Source organism: Pleurodeles waltl, chromosome 1_2, assembly GCF_031143425.1.
Source record: "Pleurodeles waltl isolate 20211129_DDA chromosome 1_2, aPleWal1.hap1.20221129, whole genome shotgun sequence".
Lineage (NCBI taxonomy): Eukaryota > Metazoa > Chordata > Amphibia > Caudata > Salamandridae > Pleurodeles > Pleurodeles waltl.
In genome coordinates, this window is record NC_090437.1 from 958,539,712 (window position 1) to 958,566,003 (window position 26,292).

The 26,292-nt window shown below is 41.9% G+C and overlaps 1 protein-coding gene across 3 annotated transcripts in view; it reads right to left on the bottom strand.

Moving 5' to 3' along the window:
- CRACD (capping protein inhibiting regulator of actin dynamics) overlaps window positions 1-26,292 on the bottom strand; it is an 801,959-nt gene that overhangs the window by 33,389 nt on the left and 742,278 nt on the right. For all 3 annotated transcript variants that reach the window (XM_069200882.1, XM_069200863.1, XM_069200873.1), the window contains exon 9: window positions 22,473-22,652. In XM_069200882.1, the coding sequence (XP_069056983.1) occupies window positions 22,473-22,652 (180 nt within the window). The remainder of the gene's footprint in view (window positions 1-22,472; window positions 22,653-26,292) is intronic.

Consider the following 26,292-nt stretch of genomic DNA (forward strand, 5'->3'; position numbering starts at 1 on the left):
CCCCTACCCTGCGCCATGGTGCGCCGTATTTTAAATACGGCGCACACATGGTGGCAGTAGGGGGTACTAAGTGGCGCAGGGAAAGTGGCGCTGCACCGAGTGCAGCGCCACTTTCCATAAATCTGCCCCTGAGTTTGGTACAGGCGCTGTGTTTAAAAATAATACATTGGTTTAAAATCACTGAACATGCTTGTGCATCCAGCAGTTTTCGGGCAACAATAAAAATGTCAAGATAACTCTGGTGATTATTGTTACTACTAGTGAGAGATTTGAATTTTGTCCAGTGGCAGTTTTTACTCATCATAAAGTAGCACAGAGGGATAATGTGCCTGCTTCGATCATGCAGATCACAAATCTGTGAATGAACTATGAGTAGCATTTCAAAAGAGATAAAGAAATGTATGTCAAAGAGGGGCTATGGAGAGGTGAGGGGGACTGTTGGAGAGTGGTAGTGAGGGAATTCATAGAGAAAGAAGTCATAGGGGGCGCCAAAGAAGACTATCACACCAGGTGCCACCAGCTTGAGTGGGCAGCCTCCTTCATGTATTTTGCAAGGGGGCTCCCTCAAGTTTCATTATGCCACTGCTTAGGAAATAGCAAACAGTGCTTGATCCTACAGGTTAAAGTTTACTTCAAGTTAACCCCCCCATATTACACGCTGCTTACCTCAAAAATGATATTGGTGTGCATTCATATAACTTATCTGTGTGTTCACAGCACCTACGCATCGCACAAAGAGCTCCTTGATTGATTAAATCAAATGCTTTACTTTTGACTCGAGTGAGTTATTCTCTATGCAGGTATTAAAATCGGAGAAAGGTATCTTAGCCATTAGTCGAAACATTCATTGTGAACCCGTAGCATATATTCACCCAGTTATCCAGAAGAGTTTCTGAGAAAGAAATTGCCCATATTGCTAGTATGCTGATTGAGAACAGATCTTGCATGTTGTTTTACTTTACTTCAGCGCTTACCGTGTTACCCTAATCCTTCTGTCTCTGATAGTTACACATCTCCCTCACAAAAAAGCAGAAATTGAGCAGAGATTTTCCTATTTGTGTCTTGAACAAGCATGACAAGTCCGATTCTGAGCAGGACCGTGACATTCAAAAATGTAACACAAGAGATCAAAGGTAGATGAACAAACTATTATGATTTACCCATCTATCCAGGGTCAAGAGTAATGCACCTGTGTTGTAAGCTCGTAGCCTGAATGAGCAATAAATCGGGGTCAAGCACGTTTAATCTTGCAGATCTTAGAAAGCTCAGTAGAGTAGGACCAGACCAACAATTGAGGTATTTGTGTCTGTGAATCAGGAAGCTTGACAGGGCTCTTAATGAAAAGCATAGCTCTGGAAAAAATTGTCCATACAAAATGTTCTTGACCTTTAACAAAATTGATGCTTACATTTCCCACATTTTTCCTGCCCCATTATTCTTTGGTTAACCCACCTAATTTCCACAGTCTCTTCACTCTTTCTGTTTCTATTCTAGCAAACTGTTCGGGGCTTATGGAGGGCAAAGATAATAGTCAAGACACAAACCTCTACCTGTAAGATCCCTTGCACTCATCGTTCAACCTTTCCTGAACAAGAGCACATTTTATTGGGAAGATGTGAAGCACGTGTCCCTTATCACCATTGGGTTTTAACCACTAGTATGAGTGTTTTTCAACTAGTAGGAATATTCTGTTGGAATTATGAAGCAACATATTCTCATCCACCAATGGTCTACGGCTGAAGTGTATTTTAATCACATTTAAAAACGGTATTAGGTTTGCTCTCAGGATCAAGCAATTTGCCTATGCTGTCAACAGAAATAGACCAATGGATTATCACCGCTAAGAAAAAATAGTATTGATATGTATTTAGAAGGTTAAACAATGTTTTGATAACTGGATTGAAGGTTTGATAGAGTTTATGAAGTACCAAGAACTTTCATTCTTTACATAGTAATATAAGTAGTAACATGTAATTATATGTCAATCTCTTAAAATTCATGCAGATGTCTGCTTTAGTGTTGTGTGTTTTTCTCAAGTGTTTGAGGTTTATTTGTGTTGTTCCTGCGAACCCAAGACAAGATTGAATTTGTCTTACCTGTGTAACCTGCAACATATCAACAAAAAGTCTGACAGTGTTGGTTGAAATGTATAATTCCATGTCAGTGTAGAATGTTTATGCCCTGCTACTTATAGTAATGAGATTATTGGGAAGTACAGTCTGGATAATGATAGTGTGAGTGCAGAAATGTTGTACTAATATTTCCCCCATATATAATCATACTTATATTTCAATATATAAATCATCAGATGCTAAATTGATGTATTGTGCACAATGTGCTTGCTAAATTGGCCACCATTAAACGTGAGGCCTATCTGTGAAAAACTAACCTAATATTAGGAGTTACATTGTTGTTTGTAGAATTAATTTTCTGAAATAATACGGTATCTCTTGTTCTCTGCTAGGCCCGAAGCTGAGCAAGGCCACTGCGCAATGTTATCTGTATTAAATGTTTCTAGTGTGCTCCACTCTTATGACTTCATATCTGCAGTTTGACTAGCTCTATTCATTTACGTAAGAACATATTTCTAACTCTTGTTTTCTTTCGAGGATTCACAACATTACATCCTGCTCTTACTGTTATTAAGTGTTTGTAACATAACCCGCAATGTCGAACAAAAGGAACTATTGAAACCGGATGGAAGAAACCTACAGGGATAATGTTGTATACGTTTGTGAATACGTTAATGGAGACGCGACCAACTAGAGTCTTGTAAACATCTAAAAGAGAAACTTAGAATGTAATGTCGATATCTAATGGCTTGGTAATTGGTTGTTCTTTTTTTGCCTGACTTTCTTGTCAAATAGAAAGTTTATTGTCTTTTAATATAACAAGACTACACTGAGATTCTTTAGCTGTTCTCCTTTGAAGCAGTCTTTGGGGCCATTCTTAGCTGCTATTATACTTTGGACCTATTCTTTAGCCACATAGTCTACTGATGTCTGCATATTTTATTATCTTCTGAGTTTAAATTACCTGTTCTATGATGAACTATTAGTCTGATGGTTTAGGTACATCATAGTCCAAACGTCTAAACCATCTCTCCCTTTCTGTGTTCCTGTTCTGTTCCTGACGCTGCATGATCACTTGATGAAGCTAAGCTGTTTGCTGTTCCAATTAGGAAAGGTAAATATGGTCATATCATAATGTCTTGCTCTTTGTCTTTTGTTTTACAGGTACCAACCTGCTGCTTATTTTGATAGTGCCATAGTTAAGTGTTTTTCAAATTTGTATGAAGGCCAACATGCTAATCAGAGGTTAGTGAGGTAATACTCTTTTACTTATGAATGGTCATTGACACTTTTCTTTTGTTGATTCAATGCATTCAATTTCTCTTGCTCAAATACTATTGCTATTAATTTGTGTATTCTCTATTGAAATAATTATTCTCATTGAGTTGATTAAGCTTAGATTCTTTCGCTGTTTCGATCAGCCTGTGTTGTTTCTTTAAATGTATCAATTGATATTGAGATCAATATTTGTGACCTTAGCTTTGTTAATATAGGGAAATAAACTTTGTATATTCTTAATAAACTCCTTTGGTTATTCATGGTCGCATTGATCATGGTGTGTTCTTTATTGGTTTCTTAATATTGCATATAGTATTGTTTGGTAATTGACTTCATGTTTTTGACATTTTTCTTTGAAGCAGCACAAAAGGTCCATCGACCTAAAGCAAGAAATCCGCTATCTAGTTTATTATAACTAAAACATAGCAGTGATTTCTGCTTTATCAGTTTTGGTAGCAGAATTTGATGGTTTGTGTCTCTTTAAATGACGTCGTAGATTGTGTAAATCAATTTGATCGTTTTGATTATTGTTATTTTTGAATTATTATATAATATGTAGAAGATGTGTCCCTAAATGCCCAAAGTGACTTTCCCCGGTCCTTGGAGTTTGCCTATGTTGATGGGGAGTGTTCTCAGCATTCTATTCTCAGGAAGAATGAAGTAGATTATGTGCTTGCACAGCTTTAACTAATTTGCAGGTGATTTAGTTGTTTGTGAGATTTAGGGGAGTTGGCGTTCTCCAAATGTTGTTATAGAAGGAGTACTCTGAAGTGTGAGAGTAGGGAAGTCAGCAAACTTTATCTGTATGTGGAGCTCGGTGTTCAAAAATTGGCCACGCGGTTGGTTGTAGAAATGATATACGGACCACGTAGGTAGGCCAAAGACTCCGGAGTATAGTATAATATGTTAAAAGTGTATTTAAACACTTGGTTTTGTTGTAATTTGTCTGTTTAGTAGATCAACCAGGTGTGGTTGGCAAGTCAAGTTTGTGAGTTCAAATTGAGCGTAGGGTCTTTTCGACTGAGATCTGGCGAGTCCCTATGTGAACCAGGACAGATCTATTGATCAGTTGAGAGTAAATTTGCAGGTCAAATTTCCTTGCGATTCTGGGGGACTTGATTTTTTTTTTTTATTATTTGTTGAAGTGCTCGCAATAACTTTGCATTAGTTTTGAGTGTTGTTTTGTTTAGGAGGACAAGCAGCAAGACTTTGTCAGCCGCTGTGCGTAAGTGTGACGTCATATTGTGCCACGCTGGGATAGGTTGGTTAGTGAGAAGGGTTGCACACGGATCGGTGGGCAACCATGAAGCGCAATTGGTTGAGAAGCGAGACGAAGAGGATTGTGGGATTAAAAGTCACTTCCTTAATATTGATTTTTGACATAAATTTATAAAAATAAAGTTCTTCAAAGCTTTAAAAAGTGCACTTAAGGATATGAGTATATTCTGGCTAGGCGAGGAGAAATTTGTCTGCCTGAAGGTACTCCGGCATACATTGTAATTGAAAAGAAAGGTACTGGAGCTTGTCTTTGGCTAAACCATTGGGGTACGATTACAGAGAAAGAAGGGTATTTGGCATTTCCGGAAAATGGAACATTTAATTTGAGAATTTTGGAGAATCTGAGACAGGTGATGTATGATCGAAGACCTCCACCAAGACCAGCTCAGTTCGAAGCATTAGCAATCTGGGAGCTAGTGGCTAGACAACAACAGGCATTGAAATTTGAGCGAAAAATGAGAAAAGCAGAAATGTCACTGGCAGAAGCTAGGTGGGACAATAACCAAAGACAGTGGAGATTAGATGCCTTACAAGGTATTAGGTTATTTCCTGCTATTTCTAAAGATAGTGAAAAGGATGCAAAGAAAGCTTCCAAGAAATCTAAAATGAGTTTCTCTTCATCAGACGAAGAGCAGAAATCAAAAGAGCCTGAAAATACTTTGACTAATAATGAGGAACTGGATGAGGAAGAGTTTACTTTACAGTTATTGAGAAATCGTCCACCACCTTATGTGGCTCAAGAAGGTCAGAGTACAAGTGGCACAAACCCTACTGCACCAATACCAGTTACAATGACACAGAATCCGATATAGAACTTAGTGCAGAGTTCTATACAAAACAACATGACTGGGAGTTCCATTACATTTAATACTAAAATGTCACAGAGTTCAGTACAGACTAGTCCTCACCTAATGAAGATACCTATGCAGAGTAGCTTTAACCTACCAAATGATTCTGTACAGTTACAGCAGTCCAGTATTCCTAGGGTTTATCCAGATGTATCGATTGTGAACACAACTGTTAATCTAGTGGTGCCCACAGGACAGACCTTACAGAAACTGATATTGATCCAGACAGAACCAACTCCACTATTGCTGCCACAAATGCAGCTGCAGGAAATTCTGAAGTTTACTCCTTTAGCAAGCACGCAGACTGACAGATCTGTATTAATGGCTCAGAACACTGTAGTTGCGCAAACACAAAACGGGACTAGAATAAATCCGGACACAGTGTCGATGCCTATCACAATTGGTCCACCTGTACCTTCATTTGCTCAAGTAATAACAGTGCAGATAATCAAGGAGTTCAAAACCAGAATGAAAACATTAGGTTGATTTCAGCTATAAGACAGACTTTTAATAAATCAAGGTCATTATTAGATTTAACTCCTATTAAAAATTTGGTTGAATTACAAAATGGTTTTGAGCTGAAAATGTTAACACCTCAACTTGTTAGTTCAACCCAACAACAGTTGCCGAGTATACAACCTGGTAATATTTCATTGCAGGGTTTAACTACACAGCAATTAACAGTGTGGTTAGAAGAGTTAAGAGCCTTAGATAATGGATCCAAAGAAAGTGAATTTATAAATCAGACAAGACTGTCGATGGAAGCATTTGAGCTTCTCGAAAGGACAAGTGGAGTAAATTGGCTTGAGTCTTATACTGAAGTAGAATTGAGATATTTGTGTCTGATAATTACAGAGGGAGCAACTGAAGTTCATCAGCAACTACAAGAAGTAGCAGATAAACATGGAATAGATCTTACAACAATGAAACACCTGAAAAGTTATAGATTCAATTTTGAAGCTGAAGATTTTGAACACGTGAGGTCTGGAGGGGTGAAACACACCTTAAAGAGCTACTTGAGAAAGTACAAATTTGGAGAGCTTTAGAAAAATGAGATGGCAGATGGGTCAAGAAAAGAGAAAAGCTATATTTACTCCTCCTGTAGATATATCACAAAATAAAGAGCCAGTGAAAGTTTTATCAATGAGAGAAATTCCAGGAGGGAATTTTGTACATCTTCCTTGGAGCGAGTGTAAGAGGAGTGTAGATTGGCCAACAAGTGAGCTTCCAAGCGATCCAGCAACAGGTGCACCATCTCCTTAAGTAATTAAATATTACTATAGTCATTGAGTTTCTGAAAACAAGAATTTCACCCAAAAACATTGATTAGCAGCGCAGAGATAGGACAGCAGGAAGCAAAAGAATCAATTCAGGCATACTATGAGAGGTTGTTAAAAGCATTCAAACATTACAGTGGTACAGAAACAATTGAGCCAAAAGACATGATTCATTTTGTGTTCAGATTTGTTGAAGGGCTCAGACCAGAAATTAGTCTGATGATTAAGAATCATTTGATTTATTGGCAAGCAAAGCTGATTGATGAGGTGTTGCTGTATGCAGAATATTGTAGTGATGAGATTGAATTGAAACAGAAAAAGTTGAATAAAAAGGCAATGGTGATGCAGATTAAGGCAGTACAATCAGCAATGCAGGGAGGATTTCCATTTCAACAGTAGCAGCAAGGAAGTGGTACGTTTCAGAATCAAGGCAGAAGTAGAGGACGTGGAGGAATGGCGATGGAAAATGTTAATTGCGGTATTAATTTGAATTCTGTAATGATACATGGAAAGCCTCAGGGAAAGAAATTGTTTCCTTGTCACATTTGCGGAGGCGTCAGACATTGGAAAAGGCAGTGTCCAATGTTAAATCAGGGAGGTGGTGTTCAACAGATGAATGGTGTCAGTGCTTTTCAGAATATGAGAGGACCAAGAATGAGAGGTCAAATTTCAAATTTCCAGAATAATATAAATTCGATGCAGGGTTTCAAACCCTTTCAACTCATGCAGTCTATACAAACTGTACAACCGCAAGTACAACAAGTACAAACACCCCAATTGCAACAGATGCAGCCACAAGTGCAGATGGTGCCTGCACAACAAATTCAAATGCCTAGACAATTACAGGTACCACAGTCTTTTATGGATCAGCAATAGGTGATGCTTTCTCAAGTGGTCACATGTCAGAAAGTAAACCAGAGTAAGAATACAGTTCATCAATTTCCGTTACACAGTGAGGATGGAATAAACGATGTTTGGATGTCGGATAGTTCAGATGAGGAAGAATGCGTGTTGGCTGCTTCAATAGAGGTGGATCAGAAAGGTCCTTATGTTAAGGGAAAAGTGCACGGTCACAAAGCCTCTTTCCTGGTTGACACTGGAGCTACATGCTCGACAGTGCGATCTGCAGAAGTTCCAGATTTACCTTTATCAGGGAAAACAGTCCAGATTGTGGGAGTAGCAAACCAATATTTTACAAACCCAATTACAGAACCTGTTTTGGTCAAAATTGGAAATTTTAGGGGTATGCACAAGTTTGTGGTTTGTAATTCAAGTCCTGTGTCCTTACTGGGAAGGGACCTATTGTGCAAAACAAGATGTTCAATTACTTGTTCAGACAAGGGTATTGAAATTCAGAAACACCGTGATGATGAAGCGGATACAATAATTACTGTTGACAAAGAGACAGTATTGACAGAAGATTTCCATTGATTAGTTTCAATGAGCTAGGAAACAATGAGACAGAAGTTGAAGAATCTCCTTTGATCAGTTTCTTTCCAGTTTTTGAAGTGAAAGAACTTCCCGTTGATTTACAGAAAACATTTAAGTCCAAGGTTTGGGATCTTTCAGGGAAAGACATTGGGTTAATAAAATGAGAAGAGCCAGTTAAAGTTGCAGTTAAGTCTAATGCAGCTTTCTCACAGACTCCACAATATCCAATGTCAATTGATGTAATTGAGAGTGTGAAACTCTTAATAGAGCAGTTTGTGGAAAAGGGAATTTTAAAGGAATTATTGAGCAGTCCCTGCAACTCACCAATAATGGGTCTGCAAAAACCAGGTGGGAAAATTTGACTTGTCTAAGATTTGAGAAAAATAAATGAAATTGTGGTCAAATTTTGTCCAGGTTGTGCCAAATCCAGCTGTAATTATATTTCAAATTCCATGTACGGTTTACTGGGATAGGCCTATGTCATGTATTCTTTTCTGTGCCTCTTCACGAGGACAGCAGATATCTCTTTTGTTTTAAATTTCTGAACAAGTTCTACAGTTGGTGTAGAATTCCACAAGGGTTTTCTGAGTCACCATCTATTTTCAATCAGATCCTGAAGAAGAATTTAGAATCATTAGTGATGCCTTATCGTCAACTTTGTTACAATACATTGATGATTTGTTAATTGCGTCCACAACAAAATAAGGGTGATACAATTGCATTGTTGAATTTCCTGGGAGACAATCGACATAAAATGTCCCCTGCTAAATTGCAGTACTGTCAGAAAGAGGTGAAATACTTGGGTCATTTGATTGAAAAGGAACAAGGACAATTTCCAGAGAGAAAGAGATGCTACAATTTACAAATTCAAGTACAGAGTACACAAAAAGATGTGAGGATGTTTCTAGGAATGGTTGGCTTCTGCCGCCAGTGTATTCCAAATGTTTTGGCTCTTTCAAACCCTTTACAGAAGTTGACTCATAAAGATGTTTCTGATCCTGTATCAATGGATGCAGCTTGTATGAAAGCATTTAATGATCTGAAAGAGAGTTTGTGTCAAGCTCCAGCTTTAGGTATGCCTGACTACACAAAACCCTTTCTGCTGTTTTGTCATGAACGTGAAGCATGCTCTTTGTTTGTCTTGACTCAGACTCATGGCGGTGTGAATCACCCGGTGGCATATTTTTCAGCCACTTTGGTACGGTTGCAGCAGCCTTTACCAGGATATTTGGGTTCTGTTGAAGCAGTTGAGCAGAGCCTCACTTAGAGTGAGAGCATAGTGATGGGTTATCCTCTCACTATTATGGTCCCACATTCAATTGAGATTTTGCTTACCACGTCAAAAACACAGTATCTGACTAGCTCTAGGCTGACCAGATATGAGACCACAATCTTGGGGTCTCCTAATGTTACAATTAAAAGAAGTACAGCACTTAACCCAGCAACCTTACTCATGATTAAAAACATTTCCACTGACAAATTGGATGATACAGAACACAATTGTCTCGAAGTTACGGAGTTATGCACGAAACACAGAGCTGACATTACTGATACTTGTCAGGAATAGGATGACCAGATCATTTTTGTTGATGGTTCCTGTTTGAGAGACAATATGGGCACATTAAGAGCAGGATATGTAGTGTGTACTATTACTGGCATATTGGAAGCTTCATGGCTTTGAGGAGTGTTTTGTGCACAAGTGGCGGAAATGGTAGCTCTTACTAGAGCCTGCCATATTTAAACTCAAATGAAAGTGACAATATACACAGACAGTCAATATGGATTTGGCATTGTGCATGACTTCGTCAAATTTGGTCACAGAGAGGTTTCCTGACCTCTTCTAGTTCACCAATAAGGAATGGTGAGAGAATTCACGAGTTGTTGCAAGCCATCCAAATGCCTGAAAAGGTTGCTGGGGTGAAATGAAGTGCACATCAGGGATCATAAGATTATGTGTCAATGGGTAACACATATGCGGATCAGGTTGTAAAATTCTACGCCTTGAATGGCATATCCTTCAAAGGAAACTGGGAATTGTTGCCTGAAAATGATGACGTCTATGCAAATTTTACCATGCAGATTGTTGACACTTTAGAAGAGGTAAAGACTCTCCAAGATAAAGTTTCTAAAGAGGAAAGTAGGGATTGGCAGAAACTCAAGTGTCCAAAGGGAGGACGATATATGGATTTTGGGAGAAGGAAAGGTAGTGCTGCCCAGTATTCTACTAACTCAAATGGCCAGATAATATCATGAACAAGCTCACGTGGGTAGAGATGCAATGGTTCGTAGTTTTAAACAGCACTGGTTTAATTAAAAGTTTAGACAGGTTGCCGAAGCTATTTGCCGTAGGTGCATTGTTTGTCAACAAATGAATGTTGGCAAAGGGACAGTGGTCAATATGGGATATATTGGCATGGCAGGAGGACCATTTAGCAGAATGCAGATTAATTTTATTGAGATGCCTGCGTGTGCTAGTCTGAAATATGTGTTGGTGAGTGTGTGCATTTTCAGTCATTGGATTGAGGCGTACCCTACAAGGAGAAATGTCTCACAGTGGCAAAATTACTGCTTAGAGAGTTAATTCCACAGTTCGGTTTTCCGGTCTCTTTGGAATCAGATAGGGGAAGCCACTTCAACAATGAAGTGATTAAATTGCTATGTTCAGCTTTAAACATTGAGCAGAAGCTTCATTGTAGCTATCACCTAGAAGCCTCAGGACTTGTAGAACAGATAAATGGCAATCTAAAATTGAGATTGGCAAAAATGTGTTCATCCACTAATTTGAAATGGCCAGATGCTTTGCCGTTAGTTTTAATGTTAATGAAAAGCACCCCTGATGAGAAAACAGGACTGTTGCCCATGAAATCCTCATGGGAAGAGCTATGAGATTGCCAGCTGTACCTGCAAATGCTCTTGTGAACATTACAGATGGATGATATGATGTTAGACTATTGCAAAAGTCTAGCTGATGTGGTCCGATCTTTCTCTCATCAGGTAGAAGCTACCACACTTCAAGCACCTCAAGGCCAAGGACACAACCTGAATACTGGTGATTGAGTTGTGATCTGAAAGCATGTGAGAATATTGTGTTTGATTGCTCACTGGAAAGGACCTTTCCAGGTGATATTGATCACTACTACGGCTGTAAAGTGTGCCTTACTTCCGAACTGGATCCACGCAAGTCACACTCGGAAAGTGAACAATCCAACAGAACAAGAAGAGCTGTTGAGATTACCAGCACCTAAGTGTGTTCCAGGTCAAGAAAGAGAAGAACTGGAGACTATACCTGAACATACTCCAGTCAAGTTACCCACTTCTGTATCAGACGAAGTGGAGGGTATACTGGAAGATGAGGATGAATCATCCTCAAATGAAACAGTGAGAGAGGAAGAACCTCTTCAGACTGAGCCCACATAGAGGAGGGCATTGGTTGCAGAAAGTGGTCTGGGCAACCAAACTGAATGAGTGACTGACCCCCATGCAAAAAGGAGTTGAGACATATCCAAGCCTAGAGGGTTTGACTCATCCTGAACCAGTTGCGGGAACATCAAAGGAGAAGAATTTGTGTCCAGTGCTGAAGAGAGCGTTGACAAAGAATCCTCTGAAAGGTAACATCTGGCCAGAGACAAATTCAAAGACAGGGAAGATTAACGTGGTGCCACCAATTCAGGAAGAACCTGACTTAACTAGAGAAGAAGATCTGAGTGAAGGAGAAGTAAGCAGTGGTCGAAGATTGAAAAGAAAAGGAGTTGCCAATAAAATATATTTTGGTCCAGAATGGGCATATGGAACTACCAAGGAATGGCAAGAATTTTTTTTTAATTTTTTTTTTTGACAAAGACATTACTGGACTATATGAAGATAAATGAGACTTTAGTGGAAATTAATACAGGATTTTTGACAACTTCTACAGAACTTTGACAAAGGGTCCTGAAAGTGTGAATTAACTTTTGGAAGAAAAAAAAATAGGTGGAATAGAAGATTGAAGGCTGAAGATTGAAAAATTGAATTTGTTTGTTTTTGTTTAGATTTTTGCTGCATAGCCATAATTTTGTACTGCCTTTAACTTTTGATTCCTCACAGACAATGGGTGACTTTAGCAAACAACACATTAAGAATAGATGCTGTAAATGTATAGTTATTGGATATGCAATCGTTTGTGCAATTATATGTTTGTTGTTGATTGTGAGTGTGATTGTCTTTGATTCGAATAGAGCCAACCATACCATAGCTATACATACAAGTACTACTCCTTTAGAAATAATGCCTATTCTTTCATCAATAGATAGGTTTAGAATAAATGGAAAATACTTACACGGAGTGAGAGAACTTTCTACGAGAGAACTTATTGCGAGAGTTTGTTGACACTATGGATGCGAGAAATTGCTATGCCTGTACGCAGATTCCAACCTCTGTTGAGGGGGGAATTTCATTACACAGTCTGCCATTAACTTATGACATAACCTGCAGTCTTTTACTAACAAGGTTCTATAATCAAGAGAGTATTCAATATTTCAATCCAATCATGACCTTGTGTTTTCCTTTGTCCCCATAATTAGGTACTTGAGTAAAGTAGCCAAGGATAATGACATAGTATTAGTAAAAGTGGTCTTTGAACCTACATTAACATTTGGGATGGTATATGCACACTGTAATAATCTAACCTGCTTACTAACACCTGTTGAAAAGAGTTTCTTAGAAAACACTGAGGAAAGAAGGAGGGCACTGAAGCCTAAAATTGACAAGGGAATGGTTCAACGAAGCCCTGAAACTGATCATGCTTATACTGACATCACAAAACAATGGAGGTTAGCTTTAAATGTACAACATTTAGGTAAGCTTTGTATATATAGGCCGCAGTCTTATTTTGATAGAAGATATGTGGGAACGAGTGACTGTAGGCATGTGTTTTTGTTTCAGAATAAATGGACATTTATGTTAAATGGTCAGGATCCAGCAACGCCTGGCATCCATTACATCTGTGGGAAAAATGTTTATTACCGTCTTTCTAGAGGATGGTATGGCACATGTTATTTGGGAATAGTCTTCCTGAAAATATACCAACTTGATGACTTGAATGAATTTCCTAAATTGACAATTACAACCTAGACACAAGCGAGAAACAGTTCCTACCATTGTAGGAGACATATTTGGAGCAATAATTCTTTCAGTGGGAGTTCTTCTGAATTCAATGAAAACACAAAGGTTGTCTACAGTAGTGGATAACATGTTAACGGATTTTTCAAGAACTATTCTACTCTTAGACGCTGAAATGGCTGCGACAATAGCTACGACTCTTCAGAACTGCCTTGCGTTAGACATTCTTTTGGTTAAAGAAGGCAGAGTCTGCAAATTACTAGGTCCGCTTCACTGTGGTTCATACATACCGGACAATAGCAAAGCAGTTAGATGCTTGATTAACAATCTAACAAAACATGAATCGGAACTAAAAGAATTAACCAAAACTACTATTTGGGAAAAGGCTGGCAAGAGAATTTTTTCAGTGGGAAATTGGATTGGCAACCTGGGAGAAGGTATTACATTAAAATTAGTGAAATGGATTTCAATCTTTGTGTTTTGTATAATTGGAATATGGGGAATGTATAAATTGTTTCAAATGATCAAAAGAAGAAGATTTGAAATGAATCAGAGGAGGGTAGAATTTCAAATGGAAAAATTATATGGGGAAAATTCGAGGAGAAACAAAATTCACAGAAATGTGCAAGAAGCTAGGTTTTAAGACATGCAATGAAATAAAGACATTTATTTGTTTTTTTTTGTGTGATGACATATATAGGAGGGATTGTGAGCGCAGAAATGTTGTACTACTATTTCCCCCATATGTTATCATACTTATATTTCAATATATAAATCATTATATGCTAAATTTTATGTATTGCGCATAACGTTCCTGCTAAATTGGCCACCATAAATGTAAGGCCTACATGAAAACTAACTGTGAAAAACTAGTATAATGTTAAGAGTTAAATTGTCATTTGTAAAATTAATTTTCTGAAATAATATCAGTATTTCTTGTTCTCTGCTAGGCCTGAAGCTGAGCAAGGCCACACCGCAATGCTTTCTGTATTAAATGTTTCTAGTGTACTCCACTCTTATGACTTCATGTCCGCTGTTTGCCTAGCTCTATTCATTTATGTAAGAGCATGTTTCTAACTCTTGTTTTCTTTCGAGGATTCACAACATTACATCATGTTCCTACTGTTATTATTAAATGTTTGTACCGTAACTGAGAATGTCGAACAAAAGGAACTTTTGAAACCGGATGGAAGAAACCTACAGAGATACTTTTGTATAAGTTTGGCAATACGTGAATAGAGACGTGACCAACTAGAGTTTTGTGAATGTCTAAAAGAGAAACTTAGAATGTAATGTCGATATCTAATGTCTTGATAATTGGTTGTTTTTTCTTTGCCTGACTTTCATGTCCAATAGAAAGTTTATTGTCTTTTAATATAACGAGACTACACTGGGATTCTTTAACTATTCTCCTTTGGGGCCATTCTTAGCTGCTATTATACTTTGGAGCTATTCTTTATTTTTATTATCTTCTGAGTTTAACTTACGTGTTCTATGATAAACTAACAGTCTGATGGTTTGGGTACATCATTGTCCAAACTTCTAAACCATCTCCCCCTTTCCCTGTTCCTGTTCTGACGCTGCTGACCCCTTGCTGAAGCTAAGCTGTTTGCTGTTCCAATTAGGATAGGTAAATATGGTCATATCATAATGTCTTTTTCTTTGTCATTTGTTTTACAGGTACCAACCTGCTGCTTAATTTTATAGTGCCATAGTTAAGTGTTTTCCAAATTTGGGTTATTAAAACTTTTGCATGAAGCCCAACATGCTAATGCTAATCAGCGGTAAGTGAGGTAGTACTCTTATACTTATGAACGGCCATTGACACTTCTTTTGTTGATTCAATGTAATACATTTCTTGTGCTCAGATACTATTGCTATTAATTTGTGTATTCTCTATTGAAATAATTACTCTCATTGCATTGATTAAGCTTAGATTATTTCGCTGTTTCGATCAGCCTGTGTTGTTTCTTTACATGTATCAATTGATTTTGAGATTAATATTCGTGACCTTAGCTTTGTTAATACAGGGAAATAAACATTCTATATTCTTAATACACTGGTGTGGTTATTCATAGATGCATTGATTGTGGTGCATTTTTTAATGATTTCTTAATATTGTATATAGTATTGTTTGGTAATTGACTTTGTCTTTGATGTTTTTCTTTGAAGCAGAAGAAAAGGTTCATCGACCTAAAGCGTAAAATCCGCTATCTAGTGTATTATATCTAAAATATAGCCAAGATTTCTGCTTTATCAATAGTGAGGACAGTGGTTGAACTCTGGGTGTAAATTCTGTGTAATCCTCTGCATCCAGCTGCTTTGCATCCTTCATGTGTGAAGTTTGTGGAGGAATATCCCGCTTTAAGCATAATTTTGGCTTTAAGTATCTCCCCTTTATCTGTGCCATTTAAGACTTTTTCCTATTCCTGTAGCTTTGAGCTCACATTAAGCCACTGCACCCACTCTTTATAACCTACCTGTATCTATGCCTGCTACAGTGCTAGGCCCAATGAGGTAGGCATGGTAATCAGGATCAATGGAAGGAGGCGTGCATTTAATCATAAGTCGCTGACCAAGGGTTCCAAGTACTTCAGAAATCCATAGTCCTATACAATACTTGCCTGTGTACGTGTTATTGACACTTATTCTAGTTAGTGCCTCCATCATGTACTCCGTGCCTGTTCCTGAGCTCTGGTCCAGTAGCAGTTTGCCTCACTCCTCCATGTATCAATAGTTAGGGCGGGGCCCTTGCCAAGGGCTGCTGTAGCGTTTCAGAACGGTGAGTTATCAATGCTTAATTATAGCTAATGGTTTCCTGTGCTCAGCACCGGCACTTAGTCCTCAACACCGGCTCTTATAACAGTCTGCCACATGGTGGTGCTGTTTGGCTATTTTTTAAATGAGTACAACAACAGTTGTTCAATCATTCAGTATACATTAAAAAAGAATAATAACAGATGCCCATGCATTTCTCATAGCCTTGGGTCGCCTGGAATAGTCTGGTGGTTAGTAGTTGTGTTGGTACTGCCTTTGGCAGCCCCCGCAGGAGCAATGGGTGGTGCAAGTTGCAGTGGCCTTAGACGGGCCTTGGCACTTACTGTTTCACAAATTAAGCACTGGGAGGAGTCTGCTGACATCCATGTTGTGTAGCATAGAATAGACCTGCAGCATATTCTTTGCATTCAGTGGCTCAATTTAGCTCTTGAATATGCCCTAATGCAGATACGTTAACCTTTCTTTGAACACCCAATTGCCACTCAATGGCATTGATGATTTGAACTTCCTTTGTTTTGTGTTTGCTGGGTTGTGGTACAGTGTCATTAGCAGTTTGTTTAGGGAACATGAGAAAGTGCCTGTATGTGCATGGTCAGCCCCATTTATTTACTGACTGATGTTGGAACTGGCTCTCTTTACAGGGTTATCCCCAAACGTTTTGCCTTCTTCCTCATATTTTTTGCAACCTGTTTTGGTGGCGTTAGGACTCTGAACTACAAAAACTACTCTTTGAAGTTTGCCTACTTCAAAGACAGAAATGGGTATAAGTACTGGAACTATGACCCCACATAGTTAGAACACTTTTGGACTGAGAAAACTTTGCCAGGAAGAAGAGCTGGATGCTGTAGGAGGGCCTGCCACTCTGCCTGTTGCTTTGTTGTTCTGGTCTGCTTCTTGCTTCTTCTTTCCTTGGAGAGAAAGGACTGGCCTTTGCTTTTTATATCCTGCTTTCTACATCCTGCTTTCCAGGGTTCTCCAAGGGCTTGAGTTGAGCTTGCCTCCTGTTAAGAAGTCTCAGGGACATCAAGGGGCATATTTATACTCCGTTTGCGCCGGAATTGCGTCGTTTTTTTTTACGCAATTTCAACGCAAAACTAACTCCATATTTATACTTTGGCGTTAGACGCGTCTAGCGCCAAAGTCCATGGAGTTAGCGTCATTTTTTAGCGTGGACACCTACTTTGCGTTAATTATATGCAAGGTAGGCGTTCCCGTCTAAAAAATCGACTCCGAGGCATGTGCGTCGGATTTATACTCCCGGGCAAAATTCACGCCCGGGAGTGGGCGGGTCAAAAAAAATGACGTACGGCCACTTTTGCGCCATTTTTTAGCGCCTGCAAAAGGCAGGCGTTAAGGGACCTGTGGGCTCTGAAGGAGCCCAGAGGTGCCCTCCCATGCCCCCAGGGACACCCCCTGTCACCCTTGCCCACCCCAGGAGGACACCCAAGGCTGGAGGGACCCATCCCAGGGACATTAAGGTAAGTTCAGGTAAGTGTTTTCTTTTTTTTTTTTTGTGGCATAGGGGGGCCTGATTTGTGCCCCCCTACATGCCACTATGCCCAATGACCATGCCCAGGGGACATAAGTCCCCTGGGCATGGCCATTGGGCAAGGGGGCATGACTCCTGTCTTTGCTAAGACAGGAGTCATTTCTATAGGGGTTGGGAGTGAAAAAAAATGGCGCAAATCGGGTTGAGGCGAAAAAATTGCCTCAACCTGACTTGCCCCATTTCTTGACGCCCAAGCCCCATATCCCCCTACGCCGGCGCTGCCTGGTGTACGTCGGTTTTTTTAACGCACACCAGACGGCGCCGGCGGCTAACGTCATTCAATAAATACGGCGCCCGCATGGCGCTTCAGAATGGCGTTAGCCGGCGCTAATTTTTTTGACGCAAAACTGCGTTAGCACAGTTTTGCGTCAAAAAGTATAAATATGGGCCCAAAGACTTACTCTACTAGCACCTGGGATCCTCTGCTGAGAGCCATGTACTGTCAAGTGGTGCCAAATCCAGACTGGGTCCTTGAAGAAGGTTTTTGTCACTACAAGTAGAAAACCCATGCATCAAGTCGCTGTGTCATTCCGAACCGATGCATCGCTGTAAGGATTTGATCTATCGCTGCTGCCCTCACCAGAGCGTAGTCCTCGCTTGACGGTTTTCAAAGCAGACCCCAGATTTCCAGCGCAGCACATGAGAAGAACCCCCACTGCATGAGTTTCGAGCACTGCATCACCAAAGTCTGTGATGCACTGCCCTGACTCCGATGGTGCACCTGCTTCATTTCTGTGAGATCGACCCATCACGGCCTGACTTACAATGCATCATCGATGCATGGGCACTATTATTTTTTCCATCAACACTGCACCATAGTAAGGAACTCATGTTTCGTGCTGCAAACAACACATCACCTCCCCTGTGGCAGAATGGCCTAGAACTGGAGCGCACTCCTGCTGTTGCGGGCCAGGGTCCATGCTCTATCGCCCTAAGCAGGGAAGTCCATCAAGGTATTGGTTGGTCTACCCTGGCTATAGACTGGAAAGGGGTTGAGCTGGACCTGAGCCTTTTTGCAGGATTATCCCCAAACTTTTTGCCTTTTTCCTCCTATTGTGTGCAACCTGTTTTTGTTGGCTTTAGGTCTCTGGGCACTTTACCACTACTAACCAGTGCTAAGGTGCATATGCTGTCTGTCTTTATGTGTGCCCAGGGCTTGTAAATGAGATGCTACTAGTGGGCCTGCAGCACTGATTGAGCCACCCACACAAGTAGCCCTGTAAACATGTATCAGACCTGCCACTGTAGTGTCTGTGTGTGCAATTTTAAACTGCCATTTCGACCTGGCAAGTTCACCCACTTGCCAGGCCTAAACCTTTCCTTTTACTAGATGTAAGTCACCCTAAAGTAGGCCCAAGGCATCCCCATGGGCAGTGTGCAGTGTATTTAAAAGGTAGGATATGTACTGGTGTGTTTTACATGTCCTAATAGTGAAATACTGCTATATTCAGTTTTCACTATTGCAAGGCCTAGCTCTCCCATAGAGTAACATGGGGATTACCTTGAAATATCTTTTAAGTGTCATTTCCCATTGGGAGCAGATAGAGATGGGAAGTTTGGAGTCTCTGAACTGACAATTTAAACATACAGCTTTTGGTGAAGTCGGTTTTTATGAATTGTAAGTTTGAAAATGCCACTTTTAGAAAGTAGGCATGTTCTTGCTCAACCATTATGTGCCTCTGCCTGTCTGTGGAATACACGTCTAGGTCAGGATGACAGGTGGGCTGTTTGTGAATTCAGTCTAGACAGTCACACAAAGGGAGCTGAGGGGTGCCCTGCATTTCCTGATGGGTCTTCCTGGGCTAGAGTTGTGGGAGGAGCTGACACCTGCACCTGAATAGGGCTGTGTCTGTCCTCACACAAAACAATCTCCGACCCCCTGGATTGTGTCTGGAGCCAGGGCAGGGCAAGGCAGGGTCTTGTACACTACAAAGACTTCTTTTTAAAGTTTGCCTACCTCAAAGACAGAAATGGGAGTAAGTACTGGACCTCTGACCGCACATAATTAGAACACTTCTGGACTGAGGAGAATCTGCCAGGAAGAAGAGCTGGATGCTGTAGGAGGGACTGACACTCTGCCTTCTACTTTGTTGTGCTGGCCTGATGCCTGCTGCTTCTGTCCAGGGAGTAAAAGGACTGGACTTTGCTTTCGACATCCTGCTTTCCAAGGTTGTCCAAGGGCTTGAGCTGAACTTGCCTCCTGTTAAGAAGTCCCAGGGACATCAGAGACTTCATGAGAGCCATGTCCTGTCAAGGGATGCCAAATTCAGTTGGTGTCTTTGGAGGTTTTTAATGCTAGAAGAAAATCCAAGCATTGTCTCAAAGAGTCATTCTAAACCGACGCATCGCTGAAAGGATTAAACGCATCACTGCTGCCTGCACCAAAGTGTGGTCCCCTCTGGACGTGACGGCCATGGTTTTCAACGCAGGTCTCAGCTTTCTGTTGCAGTGCACCAGAAGAACCACTACTGCATGAGTTTCGAGCACTGCATCACTGAAGTCCATGATGTACTGTCCTGACTCTGACTCAATGCCTGCTTCATTATTATGAGATCAACGCGTCACGACTGGCTTGTGACTCATCATCGATGCATAGCCCCTGGATGCCATTTCTTTTTCGACACCACACTGCAGTAAGGAACCGACACTTCATGCCGCAAAAAACACATCCCCTACCCTGTGGCAGTAGGGAACCGATGAATCACCTCCCCTGCCTAGCAGTAAGAAACAAACACATTACCTCCCCTGCACCAGTAAGGTACCAATGCATCTCCGGCTCTTTCGAAGCGTCACCTCCCTTGCGGCCCGCATCATCTTTGTTTCTCATGCATCTAAGATACTTTGCCTCAGTCAAGCGCATCATTTATTTCAAGGAACTTCAATTACATTTAATCTTAGCTTGTGTATATTGGATTTGTGTTGTTTTGCTCTTCTTTTACTCAGATAAATATGGACTATTTTTCTAAACTAGTGTGGAGTATCTTTTGTGGTGTTTTCACTGTGTTTGTGTACAAAGACTTTACACATTTCCTCTGGGATAAGCCTGATTGCTCCTGCCAAGCTACCAAGAGGGTGAGCAGGGGTTATCTTAACTGTGTGGCTCACTTACCCTGACTAGAGTGAAGGTCCTTACTTGGACGGGATGCAACCCACTGCCAACTAGAGATCTCTTTTCAAACAACTGGTATTGCTGTTTTTTTTTTTTTAACTCTGCACTTCTGTCCAAACCCCAGTATATGTGCACTGACCCCTAAAACATCGTAAAAAGGCTAATCCTCAACTGACAGATTTACCTTACAATAAAACTATAACGTATGGGGAAGGAAAATTCACCAATGGCAATGAACGCTAAATGTCACCTGTATAAGGCAGCACTTATTGTGCCATCCACTAGACAGACAATGAAAACATGGATTCAGGCCTACCTGTGTTCCAGACTCATGAAGCTGTGAAACCTACAGATGAACCTGTCAAAATAACTCCTTTTGAGAAAAAATAACCCTACGTTTAAATATTGAAAACTGAATGTCCCCCTAAGTAGGCCTTGTCGCCCGCAGGTTATCGTTCCTAGTACTTATAGTGTCTTGGTGCTTCTAAATGTTTTACACATTTTCTCTAAGTCTGTTAAGTTATTAAAACTTTTTCTTGGACCTAACACATTTCTGACTTTATTATTTGTGGTTTCTAGAATCCATACCCGGGAGGCTAAAATCAGGACACATTTTCTATGAGTTCTCAAATATCTTTGCAGTCATTTCTTTAAAAAAAAAATCTCACAGGTAGAGTGAGTACGTGCAGCAGTAGTCTTTTCTAAATTGGTTGTGGGATTTTTATTGTGTTACGTTTTGACATTTTAACTGTTTTGTTACTGCTAAACTCTGCACATTTTTCTCAGTTAAGCCTGTCTGCTCTGTGCATCAGCTCCCACAGGTTGAGCTTCTTTTTAAATGCCAGAAACTGTGTTTTACCCTGACAAGTTGGTAGTCTTTTTCCTTGTGGTGGACTCACATGCACCACAATTAATAATCCACTTTTTTAACAGGGAACATTCCATGCCTCGTGTGAAAAATAGAGGGCTACCGTGAATCATGAAGGGATAGAATATAATGTAGAGCTGCTGTCTGGAATGTGTGCTGTATAATTAAAAAAGCAAGATACTTTTGTGTTCTCTGTGTTTTTGAATTAATTTAAAGATCCTTCTGGCTTCCAGAATGGTTGCATCATACCAGGAACATGGAAGGTGTTTAGACTATGCAACCTTTTCACTTAACACATGATTGCCTCATTACATCTGCTTTTATACCTGCAGAGCCTTTACCTGATCTTAGTCCTCGACACCAGGTTTGGTGACAGTTGCGCTTTACAAATGTCATAAATAAAGGCTAGGGAAAAGTCACAGACGTTGCAGAAGTCACTTTGTGGTTTTGTCAGCTGTGGTGTGAGCAGAAATCTGATGCTGAACGGAAATGGGGCTTAGGTGCTTCCATGACTTTCCTTATGGTTTTTCAGAGAGAAGGAATTGTAGAAACGCTTCCTTCGCCTGATTCCCTTTTGTATTTAACCGATTCTCAGTAGGAAATGAGGAAAGGAGATGACAACTCTGTGTGTTTTTACCTGGATGTCGTGTCTCCTTACTGTACTCTGGGACGTAGTTTTAGTGGATTTGCATAACATGACAATTATGAAAAAATGATTTACTGTACAGTCCCATACAATCAGGTATTTATTGGCAGATATCTAATTGAAATTTTAGGGATATTTAACAAAGTTTGCCAGGGTTCCATGTTTTTTTGTGAAACCGCTGTATACATTTCTAAGTATTTTTTTACATTTCTAGACAGGAAAGACAAAAAAAATCAAATACCTTTGCCAGTTTATGTTTCTTTGACTGCCTCTGATTTTTCGGTTTCACGGAAAGCTTGTGTTTAGCAGCGCTATTGTCTAAGCGAGCCACGGCGCGAGGAACTGCATCGAGATTTATGGACTGAATTGTGCTGGAACCAGTAATCGGTCTCTTTGGGCGAGATGGTTTGACTGGTGTTCCCTGTTGATTGAAAAGAAAACATCATGAGTAGGAATCAATAGATTCATGAAAACCCCATAATATAGTTGCCTGTTTGTTTCACTTTAACTCGTTTCTTTATTTTATAGTTTGAAAGAAGAGGGATGTGGGGGGGGCAGCAAGGAGTCTGTCCCCCGGGCTGCTTGGGAGGGAGGTTGCACTCATAAACTGCCATTTTATGCTTTGAGCTCCTCTAGCGGATAGCACAAATATTCCAATGTATATAAGGGACTATAGCCTTCTCCCTGACACCATTTTAGGCACAGGTGACCTGGTGGCAGGGAGAGTTTTTGGTGTTTTTCCATGCTTTGTTGGGAGATTTGGAGGTTAGGTGCAGGACGGTACTTAGAGTACCATAGTATTGGTTTATATATAGAGGGCGACCTGGTAGTGTTGCAATGTCTGATTCGGCTGCCAAAGTGGCTGAAATGATGAGGCTGTTGCACAAGGCTGGGAGCCTCGACCTGCTGGTGGCCAGAGGCGAAGTGGCGAGAGTGGTGCACCTGGCCCGCACGGTGTTCACATGGGTGGCTGCAACCATTGCGGCTTGTTTGCTGCTGAAGAAATGGTGAACAACAGTGGCGGCAGAGAAACATGTGAGTGTCTGAGGCCGCTCTTATGCATATCGAGTGGCCCCTCTAAGCTCAGGCACTAGAGGGGCAGTAGTTTCGGGGACGGGATGGGGCACGCAGCCCGTCCAGGCGATTGAGGCCTTAGGGGAATCGCGGCATGTCTCCTGCATGGGAGCATGGTGGGGGAATGGGTAAGGTTGACTTTGCGGTCGGGAGGGTCGGACTGTGCACCAGCGATGGACTGGCAGCAGCTGCCAGACAGCATGAAAGGAGATTGTCAGAGGCCATTGCAGGGGGAAACATACACAGAACGTGTAGCGTCAGTTAGCCACCTGTGGAAACCAGAGCAAGCTTAGGAAGCCAGCCAAGAGGACGAGGGTTGAGTCAGCGGGGCACATCGCAGGACAGCCAAGGTCTTGAGGAGTGATCACGGCTGGCAGGCGGGCGGTGTCACAGGGCCAGTCAGCAAAGGGAAGAGGAGCTGCCAAGCCTGCCGGTAGGGAAATGGGAGAGGGTGAAACTTGCGAGGGCCCCCCAGGGGGGCCTTTTAAGAAGTGAGGAAGGGACAGGGAGGGATCAGGGTGCATTGGGTCCCATGAGCAGTATGATCCAATGGGCCTGGAGGGCCTGGGTGAAGAGAGGTCACTGGGGGCATGCCTGGACAAATGGGAGTGGCTGAAGATGGCCCCAGTAGGTCTCCAGTTGCAATAGGTGGTTGGGCGACGGGTGGAGGAGGGAGGCTGGGGATCTGGCAGACACCACCAGTGGGTATGCCCAAGAATAGTGTGGGGAGAGGGGGTAGGGGTGTTGGGGCAAGACAAAGACACGCACCTGTCGTATTGGTGGCAGGCCTGGACTGGAATGGAGTGGAGAAGAAGAGGAAGTGGGTAAATAGGCGCTACAGGACTCTATGGTAGCTGGGGGGGGCAGAGATGCAGAGGATTTTGGGAGCTAGGAGGTAGGTATCAGCAGTTGGGTCAGGTGTCTTATGGAAGGCAAGGGCCTCCAGCAACGGGATCAGTGTACCAGTACATCAGTCCTGTTGTCTTTGTTACAGGTGGGGGAACAGCACAGATTTCCGCACTCGGTGAAGCTGGGAGTAGCTCGATTACACCAAGGTGAAGAGATGGCTGAGCCCAGTGCGCTTCGCCGGACGTCATTGGGGGATCACTGGTAAGCTGGCAGAGGAAGGTCCAGAATAGCCTCGTCAGCCCCACCGGCTGGAAGGTCTTGGATGGCCTTCAGTACACACGTCACAAAGGACAGGTGGGTTGTGTATCCAGTGGAAGGGAGAGCACGGGGCCCAAAGAGGCCAGGGAGGAGGACCATTTGGTGTTTTATGTTGGTGGATTATGATGAGGACAGCCTGGAGGAAGGCAAGATGCGAGAGGAAGGGGAGACAGGAGGGGTAAGGGGAAGAAGATGGGGAGCTCTGTTAATGCCCTTTCCAGTGTGTTGCAGGAACAGAAGGGATGGCCGAATTTGGCCGCAGGAAATCAGAGGTACATGGTGAGGCGGCAAGCACCTGTACCAGCGCCAATCTTGGAGCCGGAGGTAGAGGCACAGGGGTTCATGGCGAGGCGGCAAGCACCTGCACAGGCACGAATCTTGGAGCCAGGTAAGAACCAGGATTCCAGTGGGGGTTCGGTGATGGTTTCCATGGGTGTGGACACAGGAGGGGCACCGGGTGGGGGAGGGGAGTGGTTGCGCAAGGGGAAGTATGTTGCAGATGTGGGGGTAGGTAGAAAAGCAGTAGCAGGGAGGACAGGGGGTAGAGCAGACAGGTGTGAGAGCTGGGTCAGGCAAGGAAGGGGGAACTGTAGAGTAATAACAGAAGAAAGAAGGGTTGGTAAACAAGGAACTTAAGATAGAGAGGCTGCCATATATGTGAGTCACAAAGCCGCTAGATGCACACCTGATGCTAACTAAGTGGAGGATATAGAGAGGCAAGTATGGAAATGCTGAAACTGCTATACAGGGAGGGTGCGCTCAAGGGAAGGTTCAAACGAAGAGGACTATGAACTGGCCAAGAGACCTAATGTTCCCTTGACGATTGAGAATTGGACCGCGGCATTCCTAATTTATGCCAGTGTTACTGCAAGAAATTCTCAGAGTGCTGTGTAGCCCTGTTCAAGTACAAGGATGTTATCAGAAAGGTTCATCTTACTGGAGGAGGTTATGCAAGGGCACAATATGATAAGGAATTCATGGCATGGCTAGTGTGGGACCCAGAAGTGAAGTGGGGGGAATTGGGCACAGACCTTTGGCAACACACTATGGGTGTAGTGTAGTTGGGAAAAACAATTTTTCAATGAGTGGCTTGCCGATAGTATATCAGCCCTTCCAGGCATGCCCCACACAGTGAGGGGTGGGTGGAACATCCAAAATTCAGGCTGGGACAAGAGGGCACCTGCTGGGATTGTAACAAGGGGAATATTGCAAGTTCAGGCATGAGTGTTCAAAACAGAATGGCAGGAGGATCCCACAGTCTGAATACGGGGCAGTAGCAGCCACACACTAGCAGTCAGGGGATGCACTAGCAACAGCAATAAAGGGGGCCGAGAGACACAGGCATCTGGGGTAAAAGGCTTCTATTCTGGCTATACTGGACACTTTGGAGTACTGGCTGGGGTTTTATGATAAGCAGGCAGAGGCAACATTTTTGCAGGGTGGGTTCAAATGGGGTTTTCACTTGGGTTATCAGAGTCCCCGGGTCAGGAGATGGGTTGACAGTTTACGCTCAGTGGTGGAATACAATCAAGCTCTTCAGGCAAAAATGGATAAGGAGGTGGCAGAATGGCAGGCCACCTTCAATGACTGGCCCATGGAGAATTTGATGGTGCCACCAATCCAAGTGGTGCCCAAAAAGGAGCAGGGTCAGTTTCATCTAACATTTGTCCGGACCAGAAGGGGGCTCAGTGAATGATTTAATTTCAGACAAGTTAGCCTCGGTATCAGTCTTCAGTGGATGTGGCTATGTCCTTGGTGGTGGTGGTGGTGGGCCCGGGAGCACTGATGGCAACATGTGATGTGATGTCAGCTTTTTGGCT